Genomic DNA, 21064 nt, shown 5'->3' on the forward strand with positions numbered 1-21064 from the left:
TTATTTCACAGACTGTTCCCTTCAAGGATTTTATTTCTGTCACTGAAAGCAGACATCCTCATATTGCTTAAACACAGAAAATGATTAATACAATGAGATTGTTATGCTTCTAGCTAAAATGGCCTTCTTTGTAATGTGAGCTACAACAGCTTGAAAAGATGGGCGCTGACACTACACTACAGCTGACAGTTTTTCTTTTTTTAGGTGTACTATTATTGGGATCTGTAATTCTGTGTGACCCATAATAATAATCCCACCATTCTCCTCATATTAATATCATAAATTCTGCAGACATAGATGATATTATCATATATCAAATATGACCATAAAACCAATGTGATCTTAACACCTTTGGATTTATCTTGAAAAGAAAAATACCAGATAAAATCATTTATGCTGATATCACCAAGTCTTTACTGGGTTACAGTAACATGGTAAGATTATAATATTTATAACATTTAGGAAGATAGGCAGTTTTGATAGCTTTATTAATCTGTTCCTTGAGTTAAACTTCTGGATAGTTAATTTGTATGTTATTTAACAGTCAATGTTTTCCATTCTGTGTCCCCGGCCACAAAGCTGAAATTCTGCAAAAGCTGTATTTGGCAAAATATTCAGCACATACATTAAGTATCCTAGTTTAAAGGAACACCAGTCAAATAATAACATTTTACAATATTTAAGTGAGGTCTCCTAGTGCCACTGCAGTTAAAGGTCCCTGAGCTAATTTAACACGTTATGGGTTAAAATGGCATGCTCAGCTTTGGAGTGATTTACAATGAAAGCCACGACACACAAATATCAAACTGACTTAATACTGGTTTCGAGTTTTGTATCTCTGAGACCACTTACACATCCCAGTAACGTGATCGCGGTGGAGGATTCTGGAACACTTAGAAGACTGAAGCAAAAGCTGAATTTAAAATACTGAAACCTTCAATTTGCCACCTCCTTCTTCCCACCTCTGCTCTCATCAGAATTAGAATTTCCAGACAGATTGTACCACGTGATTGTATGTTTGGACAACTGCTATAATAACAATAAAAAAAAGAGGGAGCATAAAATGGCTGAGGTGCTGAGGCTGCCAAAGAAACTGTGCCACATGCAAACATGATTATCCTTGTTTTAAGTAAAAATCCTAAGTCAAATTTGCTTCAGCACAAAGGAACTATCCAGGGGCCAATACGCCACTTATGCCTTCAGTCAAGAGCACCATGCAGCAAAAGTGCTGCACTCCTGCTAAGCAATGATGGAACCGTGTTTGTGAGGAATTTTTACAAGGCACATAAACCTATGTACTATGAAATCCCCCTTTACAGATATGCTCTGCAAAGCACCAAACAGGCAGGCTAAAGCAAACAGGCTTGTTGGGGAGAAAGGAGGCAGAAGCAGAACAAAAGAAAGCAACAAGGAACAGCAGAGCTTCAGAAATACAGATCAAAAGGTGCTTTACTGCACTGGGGAGAGGATTTATTCACTATTTCTTTGCAGTAAATGTATTCAGGCCCCAGCTTCAGCTACTTGTTTTGTATGTTGTTGGCATGAAATTCTGCCCTCAAAGATCACGTCTGTGAGAAATTAAATTCTTTTTTTCAAATGCCCACATCTCATAAAAAGCAACACATGATGACATTTCAGCAACATAGCTGCCATTAGGAACGAAATTTCTTTATGAGGTGCGCAGGCATTTCAAGAGGATACACAAGTTTTTCCTCACTGAGTAGTCATTAAATGACCAGCACCTCAGTTGAACTACTAGAAAAGCAAAAAGCAGATGGGAGTAAGCAGGGAGTAAGCACAACCCCAGCTCTACCTTTACAACTGTTGTTAGAAATGGGCAGAAAAAGGGGCAATGGCTGTCTCAGTCGGGAAGAGTCATTCTTCCTAAATGTAACTGCAACACTACAGTGCTACCAATCATTGCAATCTTTTCAGAAACTGTGTTAGCTCAGATATTAAAGAGTTTAATGTCCTAACTTTCTAGACTCAAATACTTAAGTAAGAACACTTACTTGTTTTCATTTTTGAGGGAAGAGAGAAATTCAGTAACATTAAATGCAAGTAACAGAGATCAGAAATTATCACCCAGACCAGCTGTGCAGCAATGTGTAAGCTGGCAATGCCAACACTCTTGTTGCCTTCACTGTAACCAGAGGGTTGTAGGACAACTCTGTTTTGGGCAGACAATCGCCCCATACAACCCAGACTTGCAGCTGTGGCTATATGCCACAATCTACTCCTCAATGTACAAATTTCCTTTGACACAGATGACTTTAATGGCTTTTTCTTTGTAGCTTTATAGTATATTGTATAATTAATTCAGGAATTAAAGTTGCCTAAATGCATTCAGACACAATGAGCCACTCTTCCGAGCTGTTGCAGTCTATTTTGTCAATAAACCTAGTTCATGAGGTTCTTGTTTCCACACATCAATACAATAAGAATTGTGTACTCTGGATATTTACATTTCTATCCCATAGAGAAGTTCAGATTTTTAAAGACTCCTCAACAATAGATTTTTTCAGGCTTTACTTAAAATAATCATTTTAATACAAATTTAGAAATACAAAGTTTCCAAATGAAATAAGTAAAAACATTTCATGTAATTTATCTGGCAAATATGCTCCCAACATTTGAAGCTAATTCCCTTTTTTTTTTAAAGTGCAATCAACTTTGTGAGTTTTTCTTTAAAAAAATTTACTTTCCTTTTGAGAGTATCCAAGGAGCATTAAAAGAAAAGAAACACATGACTAAGAAGAACACGCATGACAAACTGAAAGGTCAGAAAGGGTACTATAACTGAATTATTTTCCTTAAGGGTGACAAAAGAGCAAGGTGGAGAGAGAAGTGGAAGAGAAAGAGGTGGCCTCCAGAAAAAGGGTGAGAGAAAAGAAAGTTAAATTTGCCTGCTTTCTTTCTGAATTCCCACTTACTACTTCAGCCATGGAAATATCAAGGATGGCTTTAATTGGCTTTGCTCAGTGCCTGTGCTAAGTATTTTAGAAGCCAATAAACAGGAAGCCATCTCCTCTCAACTCAAAGCCAAAAAGCACTGTTTGTGTAAAAGGAACAACCAACTGAGGTGACAAAGTAAGAGACATGTTCATTTTCTGCTCTTGGAGTTTCTGGTTATACCAGTCACTCTGAGGTGTGCTCTGACCAGGGAGATGGCACCACCTGAGTTACACTGATGGATCCTTAAAAGGCAGGTGATAATTTTCTCTTCCTCAATACTGGCCACCCAAAGTATGTATGTGGTGCAGTTTTATGCACAAATACATATGTAATTCTCTTTTTCAGTATTGTGTATGTGCTCTTACTCCAAAAATATGTAGCCCTTTTTTGAGAGCAGTATGTTCACAATGTAAGAAACAAAATCTGGAAAGCAGAAAAAGAGCAGCCCTCTAACTCACTGATAAGAATATGGTGTGACAGGAGGGATGAATAATCAAAGATACAGTTGATAGTTTACTGTTAAAATAAATTAACCAATCCACTGACAAAAAGTCTTGCCTACTGTATTTTATAGATACAGCTCTGACATATTTTGATCACAAACAGTTTCAAAAGAGGATCACTCTGCCAGCTGGGCTGCTCTTAAACAAAACCTCTATGTTTTGATCCAGGAAACATCAATCATCATGTCTCCAAAACCATTACCATTTATTGAGCACCCATTAATATGCTCAGTGCTAAATAAAGCAGGGGAACATGCTGTCCTTATCCACATTTCTGATCATCTGTCCTATATTTTTGAAGTCAGTTTGTCTCTTCATAAACCCAAACATCTAAAGTAAACAAACACAGAAATATTTTGGTACTATGTACTACACTGCTATACTTTTTGCATGCTTGTTTTATCTTTCACATTCTGTAAATATAAAATAACTCCATTCCAACTGCAGGGAAAAGAACTGAAAACAAGACTCTGCTGGACAAACAAGCCTGAAAAAGGAGTGAGGCTGCAGAGGGGCCACAAATTCTGTGTGTGTTTCAGCAAAGTGAGGACAGAGACCTGAGCAGCCGCGGAGTCATTGCAGAGAGCTAAGAATTAGAGGAGTATCTCTGTGATGGCATAGGTCAAAAATACAAGGAATTTCAAAGAGAAACAAGAGGGTATGAACATCAGCACTGATTATAGGATATGTTTCCTGTGCATCGGAGAACATTTAGCTAAGCCACGTTCAGTATCTCTGATGTAACTTAAGACCAATTTGTAGAATCAAGCTCTTGGATAATATCACATAGGTAATGGCCATCCACAGGAATTCATAATAGCAAGTATGTTGGTTCTGAAGAGAAGAAATCACACATTTTAGCACAGAAAAAAACTACAACATCCCCTCAAAGAAAATCAAGCCTTTTAAAAGTAATACCAAATGCAGATATTGAAAAGATTAAAATCTACTTCTGGTTCAACTCAAAAAAAAAAAAAAAACCCACACAAAAACTTGTACTTGAAAAACCTTGAAGATCATAATCTTGTCAAAGTATTGGTTAAATTTTAATTATATAAAACATAAAAAATATGGGTGTAATTCACCATTTAAAAAAAAAGGATGAATATGTATCAGTTAAATGTTCTTACAGTTCTGTCTATCTGCTGTGTTAGACAAGAAATAAAGGTGATGTTCATAAAGACAATGATAAAATTTCCTTCACTTAATAGTCAACTCTCTGATTACTGGCCACTGGAGTATTAGGTTGAATTGCACCACTGATGAACAGCCAAGGGCCTCAGTTAACAAAAATCAGTGCTTTTAAAGTCTTTAATGATCAGAAAAAAATGAATGAAAGCATTTGTCAAGATTATGATTGTCATTAGAAAATGCTAATTACATATTAGTTTAATAATCACCACATGATCATTTACCAAAATTATTAGATTTTTTTACTTACTTGGAAGAATTAACTTTTTTTTTTGTACAAAGTGTTCACAATAGTGCTCTTAGAAGCTAAGAATTTTAAGATTACACATCTTCTGAAGCTGCACTGCTACTGTTGGAAAGCTCTGATCTGAGTTTAATGCCAACCCATCTTATTTCAATCACTTAATGATATATATTACCCTCTTAAGGAAAGTTACAGCAGTGTACAATTCATAAAGCACAGGTAATTTGCCCACAAAAGAAAGCTCTACAATTAAAAGTTTAACTCCAGCAAAAAGCCATTTATTAATTCATATATATGTGCTAAGTAAAATATGTCACTCTTCAATATTGAGCTGAGATCTCACCTAAAACATGAAGGAGTCCTTTGTACTTAGGCAAGTATCAAAGATATCTATAAGAGCTGTGTCATCTCAACCATACTACAAAGGAATATGCCACTAGTATTACAATAAGACTGCTTACTTTTGATAACAAAAATATATTTTTCGGTATAGAAGTGTTACACCAGTTCTACAGGTCAAGTTGCATCAGCAACCAGTAACTTAATCACAGCAACAACAAAAGCAGCATCATATGCCATAGTGAGCTCAAATGAAATTTCTCTCAACCAGTGAGAATTTTTACCATTCCAATCAAATCTATTCATAATTCAGTACTTAAGTTCTTTTGCCCAAATGCAAGTATAAAAACTCCCAAAAGAACAGTTCTCCCATTCTCAGTTTAAAGTTCACATTTTAAACAACTAGAAGTAACTCAAACAATCACTTTCTTTTAAGGGGACAGCATAATTGAACTACGTCCAACAGTACATCTTTAAAACATATGAGCAGAATAAAACCTGAAAATTATAGAAAATATTTCATATGTTATTTCTCACCTAAGATCGATGCTCTGACTTGGAACAGGCCCTTGTGGGAAAAGGGCACATCTCTGCATTACTGACCTTAAGAACATCTTAAGAACATCTGCGCACCTTGGCCACAACAACCCCCTGCAGCACTCCAGGATGGGGACAGACTGGCTGGACAGTGCTCAGGCAGGACCTGGGGGTGCAGCTTCACAGTGGCTGAACACGAGCCAGCAGTGTGCCCAGGTGGCCAAGAAGGCCAATGGCATCCTGGCCTGTGTCAGGAATAGTGTGGCCAGCAGGAGCAGGGCAGGGATTGGCCCCGGTACTCAGCACTGGTGAGGTCACACCTGAAGTGCTGTGTCCAGTTCTGGGCCCCTCAGTTTAGGAAGGACATTGAGATGCTGGAGTGTGTCTAGAGAAGGACAGCAAGGCTGCTGAAGGGTCTGAAACACGAGACCAATGAAGAGCAACTGAGGGAGCTGGGAATGTTTAGCCTGAGAAGAGGAGGCTCAAGGTGACCTTATCACTCTCTACAAGTACCTGAAAGAAAATTGTGGCCAGGTGGAGGTTGGGCTCTTCTTCCAGGCAAGCAGTGAAAGCATGACAGGACACAGCTTTAAGCTGCATCAGGAGAGGTTTAGACATAAGGAGGAATTTCTTCACAGAAAGGGTGGTTGGACATTGGAATGGGCTGCCCAGGGAAATGGTGGAGTCACTGGCCCTGGAGGTGCTTAAGAAAAGATTGGATGTGGCATTTGGTGACATGGTCTGGTTGACATAGTGGTGTTTGGTAATAGACAGGACTTGATGATCTCAAAGGTCTTTTCCAACCTAGTTGATTCTGTGATCTTTATTCAATTTAGTGATGAAATGATATTACATCACGACTCTTGGTATGCTTAATAGCCCCTGCTCAATATGGGGGTATTGTGGTAACAGGACAGTAACTTTACTTGACCTTTGCAAAGAAATAAATAAGGTTAACTAATTTAAATGCACACGAGTTGAAATCAGAGTTTAAAAGCATTAACAGCTGCCTCTGACTGATCTCCATAGCCACTATGGCAGAGGGACAACATAAGCTTCAACAGAAAGCAGAAATGCTACTACTGAAGTCTGATGCACACAAGACTATACAATTGTTCAACCTCTCCCACCAAGGGCAGTATAACTTACTCCTGATCAGACTCACTGGTAGAGAAAGCTATGGGGAAGAAAAGGCAAAGTTCAGGATTCTCTTTGTGGGAAGGTCTTCAAACCTGGTCTTGAGGAACAATTATTTTGATTTCTTAGAATTAAAAAAAAATTAACAAATGACTGATGCCCTGAAGAACTGCTCAAATTGCAACTGAAATGTAAATATATATGGACAGAATGCAAAATCCCTTACCCTCGGCTAGATTTTCAGGGAGCAGAGGAATATCATATCCAGATGACAAATCACTTTGGGATTTTTGCGTAGGAACAAGGACACCTTCACAAACACATCCTTCTGCTTTGAACCTTGGCCAGATAAGCGGTTACTCAAGAGTGTGACCTGTCCCTGTAATACCAGTCCTAGTTCTGTGGGACCAGTTTCCTCTACAGTATCACATTTGCCACTCTTGTTGGCAGTTTTAGTTTAGGGAAAAAATGGGGATGTAAATTAACTACTCATGTCTAAATGTGGTAGCTGCAGATCAAGGTTAAGACATTAGCAGGGCCACGTGAGGATCCTGCACTACTTTCTTCTGTACTTAGTCTGTGGAACAGAGGAATTAAGTCTCTGTGGCTGTCAATCTGGCTCTTTTCATGAGTTCTAAATTCATTTAAATAAATAAATAAATAAAATTATTTGTTTCAACTTGTCATTTGGGTAAGATCTGTTTTATTGCTGCAATTTTTGCTGTAGTATGTACAAATCAATCACAAAAGTCTCTATGATGCAAACCCTTTATAAAAGTGTTGCCTATGTAGTTTCTTCCAAAGAAGCCTCAGATGCTGTGACAGTGATACTAAACCTACATCAAAAAAAAATCTTTAAAAAAAACATAACTTCGATGTTTCGCTTTCAGAGAAATTTTATAAAGCTCACGTTCTAGAGCCAGGTACACACAAGTAAATTCCATGTTAAAACAAATTCAAACTTAACAATTTAGTTAAGTATATCTACCACTTGAAAACCACTCTCAAATCTAATTTTCTGTACTCGATATGACTTTTGACATTTTTCCTTTAACAAACTCCTTTGATAAAATGTTCAGAAAACCTTCCCCCACCCCTTGCTCCTTCACTTCTTAACTGCTATGTTAATTTGACCCGTATATTCTTAAGGAAACATTTATTTTTATAAGGACACAATCAGTGCAGTCATTGGTTGTAGCAAATAAATACAGCTTGGATTTGCATTATGATGATATATAAGAACAATATATTTTACAGCTATCTGTTTATATACAGATATCCGTTTATACCATTGACAGACTATGTTTTTAAAGGAAGAAAACACTAAATGTTGTACAACCTGCTTCAGGAGCCAGAAAGATTTATTCTGGAAGAACAGTTAAGGTCAGGATAAATGCTAGCATCCAAATAACAGTATGACCAAGTTGGAGCAGAAATGCTCCACTTTTAATGAACACATTTGCAAATAAACCAATGCTATGCCTCATCTTACACCAGTGCTTTCATACACATGGAGCTGATGGAGATTCAGAGAATTAACATAGACTTTTGGCTTTCTTTATGTCAGCTTAGAAGGGATTCCTTTGTCTTCAGCATGCAGATGGGTAAGAAGTGCTAAAGGATACTTGAGGAAAGACATCAACAGATTCATTAATTTTTTCCTACTCGCAGGAGGCCTCACATGCACCAACAGTTGAGGCTACTCAACAGTTGAGACAAGGGGGCAGGTAGGGACAGGCCAACAGGGAAAGTTTAAATTAAAAAAAGAGGAGACATTTAGGTTAGTTACTTGGAAAAAATTCTTTATTCAGTGAGTCAGGAAGCACTGGAAAAGGTTGCCCAGAGAAGCTGTAGATGCCCCATCAGTGGAAGGGTTCAAGGCCAGGTTGGATGGGGCTTTGAGCAACCTGGTCTGTCCCTGTCCATGGCTGGGAGGGGTGGAATTATATGAACTTCAACGTCCCTTCCAACACAACCCATTCAAAGACTGTACGTACAAAGGATAGCAAAAAGAAAGAGTCAACAAAACAAGCTCTGTAGAAATTCTCCCTCCTTCCTCCTACACAGGAGGAAAAATTAATCTCCCTCACATTAGGAACCAGGCAATACTCTGTGGGTCACACAGGCCCACTCTTCTACCCTTTCCTTGCATTGCTGCTCTTTCTTGGCTCCAGGACTAACCTCTCTTCCTTTTTTCCTCTACCACCACAGACCTTGCTACTGCCTCCAGTCATCATAATGTCAAGCTCCAACCAACAAGACTCCTTTCACCCAGGACCATATCAGCATGGGGAAAAGCAAAGGGCCAAAGCCCTTCCTGCACAAAAAGAACAAGGATTATTCCTTTGAGCTTGCTGCCATTCTTTGTGTGCAAAGAATCACAAAGGAATCACTACTCAGTAATCACTCAGTAACCACTGAGAAATTGGGACATGAAGGTACAGAAGTTTGTGCCCATGCCAATAAGTTCCAAGGTCACAGCAAGTATATTTTCATTATATTGAAGACTGAATATTTTCATTTAAAACAAAGCAAAAAAAAAAAAAAACCAACCAAACAAACAAAACCAAAACAAAATAACATAAAGAGGAAGAAAAAGTTTATAGAAGATTCTCAGACAATCACCTGGATTCTGATGCTGGGGCTCAATGCAAATATTAATTACCATGCATTTTACAGTTAAATGTGAGAGATGGTGAGACTGGAATACACTCAACCTGCAGAGCAGTGGCTCTACAACTGAATGCTCTGGGCAAGCAGCAGCCCAGTGTTCAAGAAAACAGAAACTCAGAAGAGTTGAGAGTTCCAAGAGATTTTCCCATTTGTGAAATTTCTAAAGCAAAACAAACCCAAAAGTATACAACTTCCTTTTCCTCTCATAAAAATGACCCTGAAGCTTCTAGAACATAAGTAAGGCTAGCTGTAGTGATAGTTCTTCTGTGATAGTCTGACAAAATTCCAACTGAATTCTGTCATCATAAAATCTGTCAGAGATACAATGGGTCTTGTATGAATATATTTTTGCCTCCCAAGAATTCTCAATGTCATTGGTATAATTAAGAAAGGAATTTATAGAGAATATGTAGGAGGAAAAAAAAGAAGAAAAAGATTGGGAGATTGTATGTGAGAGAGACCCTATGGATAGCAAAAGAAACCTACAAATACATCTCAAAAAATATTGCTTCTTGATCCCCCAGAATTAATTTACACAACAGTCAACCTTGTGTGAAGGCTGCCTTCTCCCACATCTTCTCTTTAAGCTTTTCTTGCTTGACTGTCCAAAGTGTCATCTCTAATTCAGGTGAGTATACTGATTTTCAGTACAACCCCAGTAAAGGACACAGGTAACACTACCTTAGCATGTGTTAAAGCATCTCTGAAGCTGTGCAGCACTTCTACTCTGTTACTCATATTGCTTTATGCCTATTAACAACTTCACTTTAGAGCAGGAATGTCTTAATTAATGTGCGTTTCCATTATGAAAACCCTGTTTCATTTGGCACAGAAATATTTTTTGGTGTTCGTTACTAACCTAAGTTAACCTGCTTAGGCATCCATGATCACAAATCGAGTTAAAACTAAACAAACAAATGAACAAACACCTGCTGACAGAAAATGAGGTGTAAGGAAGAATTCCTTTGACAGTCCTAATACTCTTCTGGATTTAAAAAAATACATCAATTTGATTTGTGAGAATTCTGTTTTGAACTGGGGCCTGATCCTATTCAACTGATATATCGTTGAGAAACAAAACCCCATGCTTAATACGTTGTTTAAAAATTAAGAGTCAGGAATGATTAGAACACAGTTAAAATATCTTCAGTATCTTTTCCCCTCTGATATGGGTAGATGAATTTGAGAATCAAAAGTTAAACAAAGAAGTGTAAAATACAATTATAGTGTAACATAAATACATTACACTCCAGAGATATCAGAATATCAACAGTAGTATTAAATCTGCCCTGAAGTAAAGAGGTATGAAGCAATTCATTAAAATAGAAGACGAAAACTAGATCATTCTCCAGCGAACAACAGCTAACCATTTTTTTTTTTTCAGGAAAAATCTAAAAGTTTTATCCTGAGTTACTTTATATGCAGATGCAGAACATGTGGGATTTGCCTTCAGATGCTTTCCCTCTGTTTGAGGAATGGGAAACCAACAGCAGAGTTGAAGATTCAGAAGCATTTTCTCCCCCTTTCCTGATCACTCTTGACTGCTAGATTACTGTGCATGATCAGTCAAATGAGATGTACTGGAGAAGTAGTCTACAATGAAAACTGGAAGCAAACCTAACAAACCAGAGTCTTCCACAGAAAGATTTACTTTTGAAAGCAACAATATGCAAATATTATCTTATCTGGGTGTGCCTAATGGACATTACTGAGATAAGTGAGATAGCTAGAGCTTTCCATTCAGTCAAAAGATAGATAAATACAGGAGTAGTTGCAATTCCTGATGTAAAATCCATGTTTTGTATTGTCTTTTTTTAAACCAAGTAGTAACAATTTTTTTCATTAAATGGGCATATTTGTTTTTTCAAATTTGACATAGTTGCTGCTGAAATTTATAAAGTGTTGCCCACTGGGAGAGTTCTGTGGCAGAATACGACACAATAAAACGCAATAAAATAAAATTTTTAAAGGGAAAAATTACTAGTAAAATCAAGGAAGTAAAATTTAAGCATTTCAAATGTGTGGGATAGAGTTTGGGAGATGAAAAATAACTGTGAAGAGACCTACCTATGCCAGAATTTCATCAACTCAGAACTTAAATGGAAGGAGAGGTCCTGAAGCAGAAGCACATGCAAAGTTTGTTGCACACATCTACCTACTCAAATCCCCCTTATCACAATGTCCTCACAATCATATTTAAATTTTGTTCATATCTTGTTTAAAATGAAGCTGAGTCCTAACATTCGCCCTCCACTTGTGTTATTGCTTGTGCTATCAAACCCACTAATAACAGTAAGCATAGACTAGCAATCTAGGATGGTTCTCATCCTAAAGAAACAGTCTGGCCTTTGGCTCTAAATCTAGCTCTCATCCACACACAGAAAAACCCATCATTCAATACAGAAAGGCAAGAGGGGCTAAAACTTCAAGCAGAAGGATTTATCAGTTGCTAATGGAATCACTGGGTAGTGTGCTACTGCAATTCAAAAGCCACCAGTCTTCCAATACTTTTCTGCAATTTTCCTTAGGGTTTGTTTTCTTCTCTTGCAAAAGAAGCAACTGGGTAACAATCATTTTAGGGGTACTTCTGAGAAATGTCTAAAGAGTCTGTGACAAACCATGTGAAAAACATCCTCTTGGCTACAGGTGCATTTGGGTGCAGCTAAGCTTAGCTCAGCTATGTTAGAAACACAGAGGGTAGCACAGGGCCTGCAAGTAAAATGGCAGTGCACACATAGATCTTATTTCTCTCTTAGGTAAGGCTGATTTCAGGGCATAACATAAACATAGCTACCCTTGCAGATCAAGTATTTGACCAGGCCTTAAAATTATTTTAGTTCTTGTCAACTATAGATTATTTTGTGATGGAAAATAAATAATTAAAGAAAATTACAGATGATCTCTATTGAAATTATTATACTGATTATCGGAGATGAGCCGAAAACCTGGTAAAGATATATTATCATCAGACTGCAGTGAGTGCTCAATGTCTAAATGAGCTACAAGTAATCAAATGCCACCTCAGAAGCATTTTACTGTGGCATTTTCCTACTTTGCCACTGCTGAAACAGTTAAATGCAACCCATCCTGACCATATAATGGCTCCATTAGTGTGAAACATACCATAAATACAGAGTTGTCACTGTCCGCTCCATAAGTTTCCACGAGTAGCCCACGCAGGACATGGCTGCTTCCCACAGGTTACCATGCTATGCCCAATTGCCTGTTTCACTTACAATCACATTAGCACTTTCTACACTAGAATCCTTAATTGTTGCTGTGCCCAGACATTGTAAATGAGTTAAATTCTTACAACACTTTGTTCTTGGTAAGATCATTGCCTTCACAGCGTTGTTACTGACCTCATTAATGCACAATGAAAACCGTGGTGGTGTTATCCACTTCTCTGCTCCCCTGGGATGACAGAAAGACCAACCAATATTTAGGGATCCCCAAATGGATTTGGAATTTCTCACTTATGCTTACTGCTTCTGGTCTGCCAGTGTTCTAGCCTCTATTTTTGCAGAGAAAAATATAATTTAAAAGAAAAAAAAAAATACCACCACATAACAATCAAAATCATGTCTGTATATAATTTAAATCTGTATGTTCATTGCAAAGTCAGGTAAAGCAAATAATGAGAACTAAACTAACACCAAATATATACATTTGGTGTTCAGTCATAGATGTACATTTGTGTACAGTTGCACAAGTGTAGATTCTGAGACAGAACAGGAGGGTGGATAGTGAATCAAGTATCGGGGAGTGTCTGATGCACAACACCTTCAGCTATCTCCTATTACACTGACCAAGACAAGGCACTCAGAAATTCATCAGTGAAAGCAAAAAAATAAAACAGTTTCTGGTTAAAGCATAATCAAATAATAGATTTTCACAGTTTTTTCAATAATTTCAGTCCTTATATTTGTACAATAGTTATGAAAATAATATGTTCTTTATAACAGCTTGCAAGATGTCTACTCTACAGGCTTATAGTCACGAATAATTAAAAAAGAAGACATGATTCTATGAGCCAAGTATGTTGCAGGCACGCAAGAAAATGCTTATTTGTCAGATAGTTAGGGTAGTTTATATGGACAATAAACATCTAACTTACAAGTATTAAACTTGTTTTTTGTGGGTTTGCTTTTTTTTAACAGATGCACTTTTAAACTTATGTAAATAACAATTTTATCTGCTTGCAAAGAGATTTGACTGCTGAAGTGCAAGATATGAAATATTCTTACAAAGACTTGGATGAATCTCTGTCTCTGTTTTCTTTTCCTCATGGGTATTTTTTGTCTGCTTCAATATAACAGAGGTCTTTAAAACAGCTGTCCTAATCATTATCTGAATCGACAGGAAAGGTACCAAATATATCAGAAATAAAAAAAATTAAAAATACATAAAACCAAAGCTTCAGACAATAAAGTAATCTGTCCGTACTTAAAGGTCATCTAGGAAATAGAGATAACTCTGTTCCTTGTTTGCAATAAAAACAGAGTCCAATTTACGCTGAATTGATCAAGCAGTTTCTTTCTTTATATTTAAACACTTCTAAGAAGAGATCGAAAAGATTGCACTGGCCAGGATGCTGGCCAGAAGAGGAATGGCAGAGGGGACAAGGGAGGAACTTCAAATTTGCTTAACCCTGCAAATGTAAACAATTGTCTGTATCCTCTCGGAAGCGCGCGCGCACGGAGGTGACAGAACGCAGGTGTGGGCGTCCGTCATCATAGAGGCGGTTTGGCTGAGCGCAGCGGAGCGGCGGCGAGCCTCCGTGAGAGATTACACACGGACCTATTGGCAGAACATGGCAAGGGAGAATGTCAGATTTCATATCCGCCAGACATCTACAGCAACTGATGCCTTGTAGTCAAAGGCTGTTAAATTACCTGTGAAGGTTACTGGCAGCCCTGAATGTTTTTCTCATTGTTTATTTAGTTCCAAAAGCACTTGGTCTTTGTGCTGATTGCCCTAACTGACAGCCCAGGAAATCTGGACTTTGTAAACAGGGCGCTGCTGTATTGAATTACAGGTAACAAGTGTGTAATCAACCTGCTGGGGCTGGACCTTTGCAAAGAAATCTTCCGTATACAGACAAAAAGAATAGCTTTCAATACTGGGGAATCAATTATGTGAGCAGATGAGTATAAAAAAGAGATCAATTTAAATTCTTTGTGCTTATTTCCTAGAGCATATTTAGAAAAAGAAAAGACCCTGACATACTGGAAAAGTAATTAAGCATTTTATTCATTGTTGCAATAACATTATAGAAATTCAAGGTGAATATTATTTGAAGCTCCCTCATATAACCCATAAAACGGTATTAGTTGAACAGTCCTTAGCAGCAATACGCTTTTTAAAAAAATAAAGGCTTGCAGATGCTTGCTGTTAAAGAAGAATTTCTGTAGTGAAATTACATAAACTGGAACAAAGACCAACCCAAAATGAACCAGTCATTTTTGATCCTCTAAAAGATAAAGAGAACCACTACAAAGCAGGGATCTAGTGAAATCAAATATTGCGATATTTCTGCATACTCAAACAACATAATAAAGTTCAACAAATACCTCCCCCAGACCATAGATTTATATGAGATATTTAAACTGTAATTGTTAATTAAAAAGCATAAATAAAATCCAATGGTAATCAGTCAACAGAATAACTCTATGCCAGAAAACACTGAGTCACTGAGTAGTAGATGAGAGGAAATATTTTTTTTTCCTGGTTTTTTTTTTGGGTTGCTTTTTAAATCATCAAGACAGGCCTGTTTTGCCTGCGACTGTGGCCACCATGGGCAATAACATTCACCAAATAAAGAAAAACTTAACAATGAAGATTTCAAAATATAAACATCCGATGGTATTTCCTATCTGAACATCATTTATTAAAACAGATACTGTATGCTATCATCTTATTATGCCCCAAAGACTTGTTTTTGCAGTTTGAAATTACAAGAAAAACAAGGTTTCATTAATGCACTCACTGATGATGATAATTTTAGACTGCTTGCAGTATTGGAATGTATGCTTTGTTAAAGCAACTGGACTTACATTGCTAAATTTTATTCACTCTAGGGAAGCAGTTCTCTGCTTTGGCATCCACAATTTCTTTCAAGCGCTTGAAAAACATGTTAAAAAACTGACTTTCATTTCTGTTTGCTCATGTATCAGTATTTATGTACCAATATGTCCCTAAAAATTGAAATCCCTTACTTACTTGGGAGTGGGACGTTATTTTTTGCAAATAAACAACAATATATGAACTGCAACCATGTCTAGTTATAAAACTTTCAACTAAACCTATTGCATGGGACAAGAGATGATGATAACTGACCAGGAACAATGGAAAGACTAGAGCCTTTCTAATAATTTCTCTCCACCTGATTCAAGATCTAGACTACAACAGATATTTCTGACAGTTTCAGCAATATTTATTCAAGACTATTAAAAAATTTTTGGTCAAAAGAGAAAGTCTGCTAACTTCTAATGACTGTGTATGAACAGATATGCCAATTGCCTACCATACCCTTTCTTCCTAACTAATATTCCTGTAAATACCTGCATTTTCAGGAGAAGAATAACATTGTTTCCCAAGCCAACAGAAACAGCTGGTGAAGGATTTTTTTAAATCTGACTCACAACAATAATAGCCTGTGACAGTGAGAAACACTGCTCCAGTGTTGCACTGTGTAAAACACACACATTTCTGTCCATTCCCAATGTACCACCTTTTGATTGTATTGGAGATCTGTCTGTTCTTGTCTCTTGAAAAGCAGTTGACATGAACATGATTTCACATTTTTCCAAAGTTCTTTTATATACTCTCTTTGAGATGTTCACTTCCCATTTGCTTTTCAACACACTTTACATAATCATGATGACTAAAATCTCATTAGCATTGAAACTAAGGTTCCTATCATGTAAATATTAGCACACATATTTAAGGTCTCAATTGATGCTCCCAAAATCAATGCTAATAATTTAGTCTTGCACTAAGTACATGAAAACTGACATTCGTGGGCAAGAACTGAACTGAATCAACTTAGCACTTTATGGCACATGAAAATGGTAAATGTAAGGGTTCTATTTCTTCCCATTTTGGCTTTTTTTCTGAGGCACTCAGCAGCAACAGCACCATGAAAAGTACCACAGGGAGTCACAGCGCCTGGCCTTTGCACTGTATATGGAGAAAGGTGTAAAAACTCCAGCTTCTCTTCAGTGTTTTTACTCTCCTGAAGCTCGTTTTTTAAGCTACTGTTTTCCTCCTCCCCTATTTTTCTTTTTTCTAGAAAGCAAAGTTAAAGAACTTCTTCAGAATTATTTGCTATCCCGAGGTACTATTAAGCTAGACATGGGGATGAACTCCCCCTTTTTAGACTATTAACTGTCAATCTAAAACATTTATCTAAAATACAAACACCAGTGTCCTACTGCTTCAGCCTTTTTTCTTATGGACAAACACTGTGTGTCAGGTCAAGTGGACGTGCACATCTTTCAGAATAAAGTCTTCATATCATCACTTCCTGCACTGAGCACCTCTCATAGACACATGGCAGCATTTACACTCAGTGCCACAAAACAGAGGCCGTTGTACAACAATGAAGCACTGCAGTCAATGCTGTACTCTTAACTAGATTCACACTGGTAATATATTGCTACAATTCTGCTTCAATTAAAAGCATATTTCAGCAGAAGCCCAGGATATGATAGCTGCTCTATGCATTTTAATAATACAGATCAATGGTGTCAGAGTTCTACTTTACATAAATAAAGACTGATCATATTAAGACAAAATCCCACATAACCTAAATGTATATTGATGGCAGCAACCCAGAAACTGATCACAATCTTTACACTCTGGATAAAAATCAGTAAGACTCTTTTAACTGACTTCAACGTTTCAAAAGTAAAAAGTGTTTTATTCTCTCCAAGATTAAAAAAACCAAACCAAAACAAAACAACAAAAAACACGGGGAAAAAGAATCAATCTACAATACCAAATTCCAAAGAAAATATTTAACTGGTTCTAAATATTAGCATAGGAGGAACATGGTATTAAATGATTTTTTTGCAGCTACTAAAATCAAGCTAATTTATATTGCACTTATAAAGTTAATACAGGAAATGCAAAATTTTTATTGCATTAGCAAAAAATTCTGAAAGATTAAAATATTTATCTTTCATTTTCATGTCATGCAATTTTGTTTTAAATTTAGAACTCTAATGAACTGCTGGACTACACCCTAAGCACAGGTCTCCTAGGGACTCTGTTACTGAAAACTTTCATATACATTTCTGCAAATTTCCACGGCTGGAGATTACACAGGTTAATATTTAGTGATATTAATAAAATTAGGAAAATTGCCATTACCTGTGGCCCAGAATATGGTGTATTACTGGAAAGGACCAAAATAGGTAGCAAATGTAACCATGACAATGCGAGTATTTGGAAGAACACACCTGTTTTTATTTATGTGAGTTCCAGTATTTCTAGAAAGTTACAGAAAATATTGCTCCTTTGTACTAAAAATATCCATTTAATATGTTACATTCTGAATTTTAATTGATTAATTGTGAAAAGTTAATATAGCATTTTATCAAAAGTACACCTTTCTTGCACATAATTAACCACAGGGCATAAGCAACTAGATTTAACTGGAAGATTAATAATAAGAAGTAAATCAATGCTTGTAGGAGAAGTATAGGCTGTTTATAAAACTATCTAAGCCTACTATAAGGGCACTGCTCATTCTTGGCACATTAATAAAGATCAAAGTTATACAACAGAAGCAACATGTATGTGCATAGTCCTCACTAGAAATCTTTTAACACAAGGTGTTCTGCTCTGGCTCTTGTTCAGGGCCAGAGAGTGCATCATCCTTTGCAGTTTGGTCTTGCCATCTGATGGCCCAGTATAAAACTTGTATATACTCCATAAAGTATTAAATCAGGAATATAATATCCTGGAAGTATTTCTCCTCCAGTGGAAAATACTGAAGCCAAATGTCCAGGCTTTCCTGACTACTCAGAACTGGGCCAAGAAGTTCCTTGTAAATATTACTGGTTTTATTCAACATATTGCTGGTGATACTCTATTTTGCTGCAATAAACAACACAATACTCCTTAACTAGTGAATGCAAACTAGATGATATTTTAAATGTCTTTCCAAAAAGGTATAAACTTGGGTTGCATAGGTACAAAAGTAGGTACTTTTAGATAAATAGATTATAAGATATATGGAAAATTATATTTCACTATTAAACTGATATAAGCTCTTATCTTTCAAGAGAAAATTGCATTACATATTCTTTCCAGGAAGAGAAATCAAGAAATAAAAGTTAAAAGAGAAGGAAAAAGAGAAGGCTGAGGAAAGGCTTGTGCAAAGCAGCCTGTAACTTAGATTTTCTCTACTGCTGCAAGAGTAAGTCTTATCTTGTAATAATCTACTAAGAATCCAGCTACACCAATAACGCAAAAAAGGAAAAAAATAATAAAACAAAACAAACAAAACAAAAAAGAACAAACCCGAAAACCACTGCAATGTCCAGCTACCAGACCGGGTCTAGAGCTTGAATGGTGATAAAATCCTCATGATAGTGAGCTGCTTTGGTCTTAAAAATGTCCAGCACACTTGGTTGATAAAGAACCCACCTAAACAAAAACAGCCTTTACACCACTGTAAGTAAATCCACATCAAGGAACGTTTCCATAATACAACTGCAGAAAAAACACCTTCAGTTGAAAAGTGAAACAAGCATAGAAGCTGTGCAGATCCAGAATGAAACACACAAACAGTCAGACTGAATTAATGTAGTACAGCATGCTATTCCAGCATTCCACTGCGTGTGGTACCTTCTGCCTTGCTCAAAAATAATCAACCACTTTAAATATCAGCATCCCTACAATTAAAAAGTGAAAACAGTACTTATGAAAAGTACCATTATTTCATACATAGGTTTGCTGCATTCAGTACAATGTATATTGCAAGAAAACGTTGCAACTCAAAATAACACATGATGAATACTGTAAAAAATATAATGGTATACAACAATTCATTCATCAGTAAGGCATTAAAGTATCCACAAAACTCTAAAACAAGTTTATGGACCATGTTACACTTATGTCCCAACCAAAGGGCACAAGCAAATTTAACACTGATTATTAACAAAACTGATCTGTCAGCGTCTTTAAAAACTTAGTTAATAATTCTAATAAGCAGCTCCCCTGTGTTCAGCAGTGATGAAACTACACGACAGTGCACACAGTAAGAAACAGTATCTCAAAGTAAAAAACCAAATTGCTTTGTTGCACTTGGAGCTAGTACATTGTTGAAGAGAGTTCACAATGGAGTTACTTGCTTCTAATGTCTTACTAAGGGTTCTCCAAACACAGGAATCATTGTATTCCTGTGGAATCATGTCTGTTGCTCCCCTTGAAGAGCTAATGGATGCAAGCACAGCTCCCACATCCAGGAGCAATATGGTCCTCCATTTCAGAACAGCATGAATGCATTAAGTCATAAAAAGATATAACTGTTATCTAGCTCCAGTCAGAAAGTTTCTCACTTTTATTCCCAGAGCTGAAAAAGTGTATCTCTAGAAATGTAACAGGATTTAAAGCAAAGAAGAGCCATCACCATAGTGTGTCAAACGTAAGAAAAATACGTAAGACAGAACATGAATTTCTACTTAGTCTTTATTGAAATGATAAATGCAACTGAAGTAGTCTCAGCAGACTTGGACTATGGAAAATGCTATCAGCTGCCTGGAAAATACATTAAAACTGTTGGTCAACTCCGTAATTGTATATTCAGCTGAAAGTTTGTCACTGGTGTTTTTTGCTGACCAATTCAGCATCACTGGTTAGATCAAACAACATTGTGTTTGTATGCCAAACCTACAACGTCTGTCTTTGCTGCAGTGTCCGTAACACAATATATCAGAAATAGCCACACACAGCAGTTTTCTGCATCTCCTATACCTTTAACTTAATCAGACACAGTGTGACTCACAAACGTCTGAGATCATTTCTTTCTGCTTGTATGAGCTCAGGGAGGCCTCTTTAATTTATCACCAAATAAAGGCACAAATTGCTGGTGCTGGTGATTCTGGTATCAGCCTGCAGTTGCAAGAGTGAGAGACCTATTGGTTCATATGACATTGTCTACTTTACAGCCTTGCTCTTTTTGACTAAATAATCTTTGATTGCTTCACAAAACTCTCTTAACTTCATCACCGGATCAAGCCAAACACTAAACAGTGTTTACGTTTCCACTTGGCTTCATTTGACTTTTAGAAACCTGGATATAATGCTTCCTTCCATGACTAAATACTTACAAGGTATCCATGCTCAGGTTTAGATTCATTACATATATAAAAGTGAAATATAAAATTCAGTGCCAGACCGTATTTAAAAATAATTTTTGCCGTATCCCACTAATGAAAACGTAGTGTCGCTTTAGAGGACGTACTGTTGGCGT

At 36.8% G+C, this 21064-nt stretch overlaps 1 protein-coding gene across 2 annotated transcripts in view; it reads right to left on the bottom strand.

Annotated features, from left to right (window-relative positions):
- The window catches only part of ZNF407 (zinc finger protein 407), a 332122-nt gene that overhangs the window by 55688 nt on the left and 255370 nt on the right, over nt 1–21064 (bottom strand). Inside the window, exon 9 of one of the 2 annotated variants that reach the window (XM_059857224.1) lies at nt 14088–14379. The exons of the other annotated variant lie outside the window; for it this stretch is intronic. Coding sequence (XP_059713207.1) covers nt 14225–14379 — 155 coding nt within the window. The 3' untranslated portion in view covers nt 14088–14224. Of the gene's footprint in view, nt 1–14087; nt 14380–21064 lie in introns of those variants that run through there. 2 annotated transcript variants of the gene reach the window in all.

Source organism: Haemorhous mexicanus, chromosome 1 (assembly GCF_027477595.1).
Source record: "Haemorhous mexicanus isolate bHaeMex1 chromosome 1, bHaeMex1.pri, whole genome shotgun sequence".
In the NCBI taxonomy this organism is placed as follows: Eukaryota; Metazoa; Chordata; class Aves; order Passeriformes; family Fringillidae; genus Haemorhous; species Haemorhous mexicanus.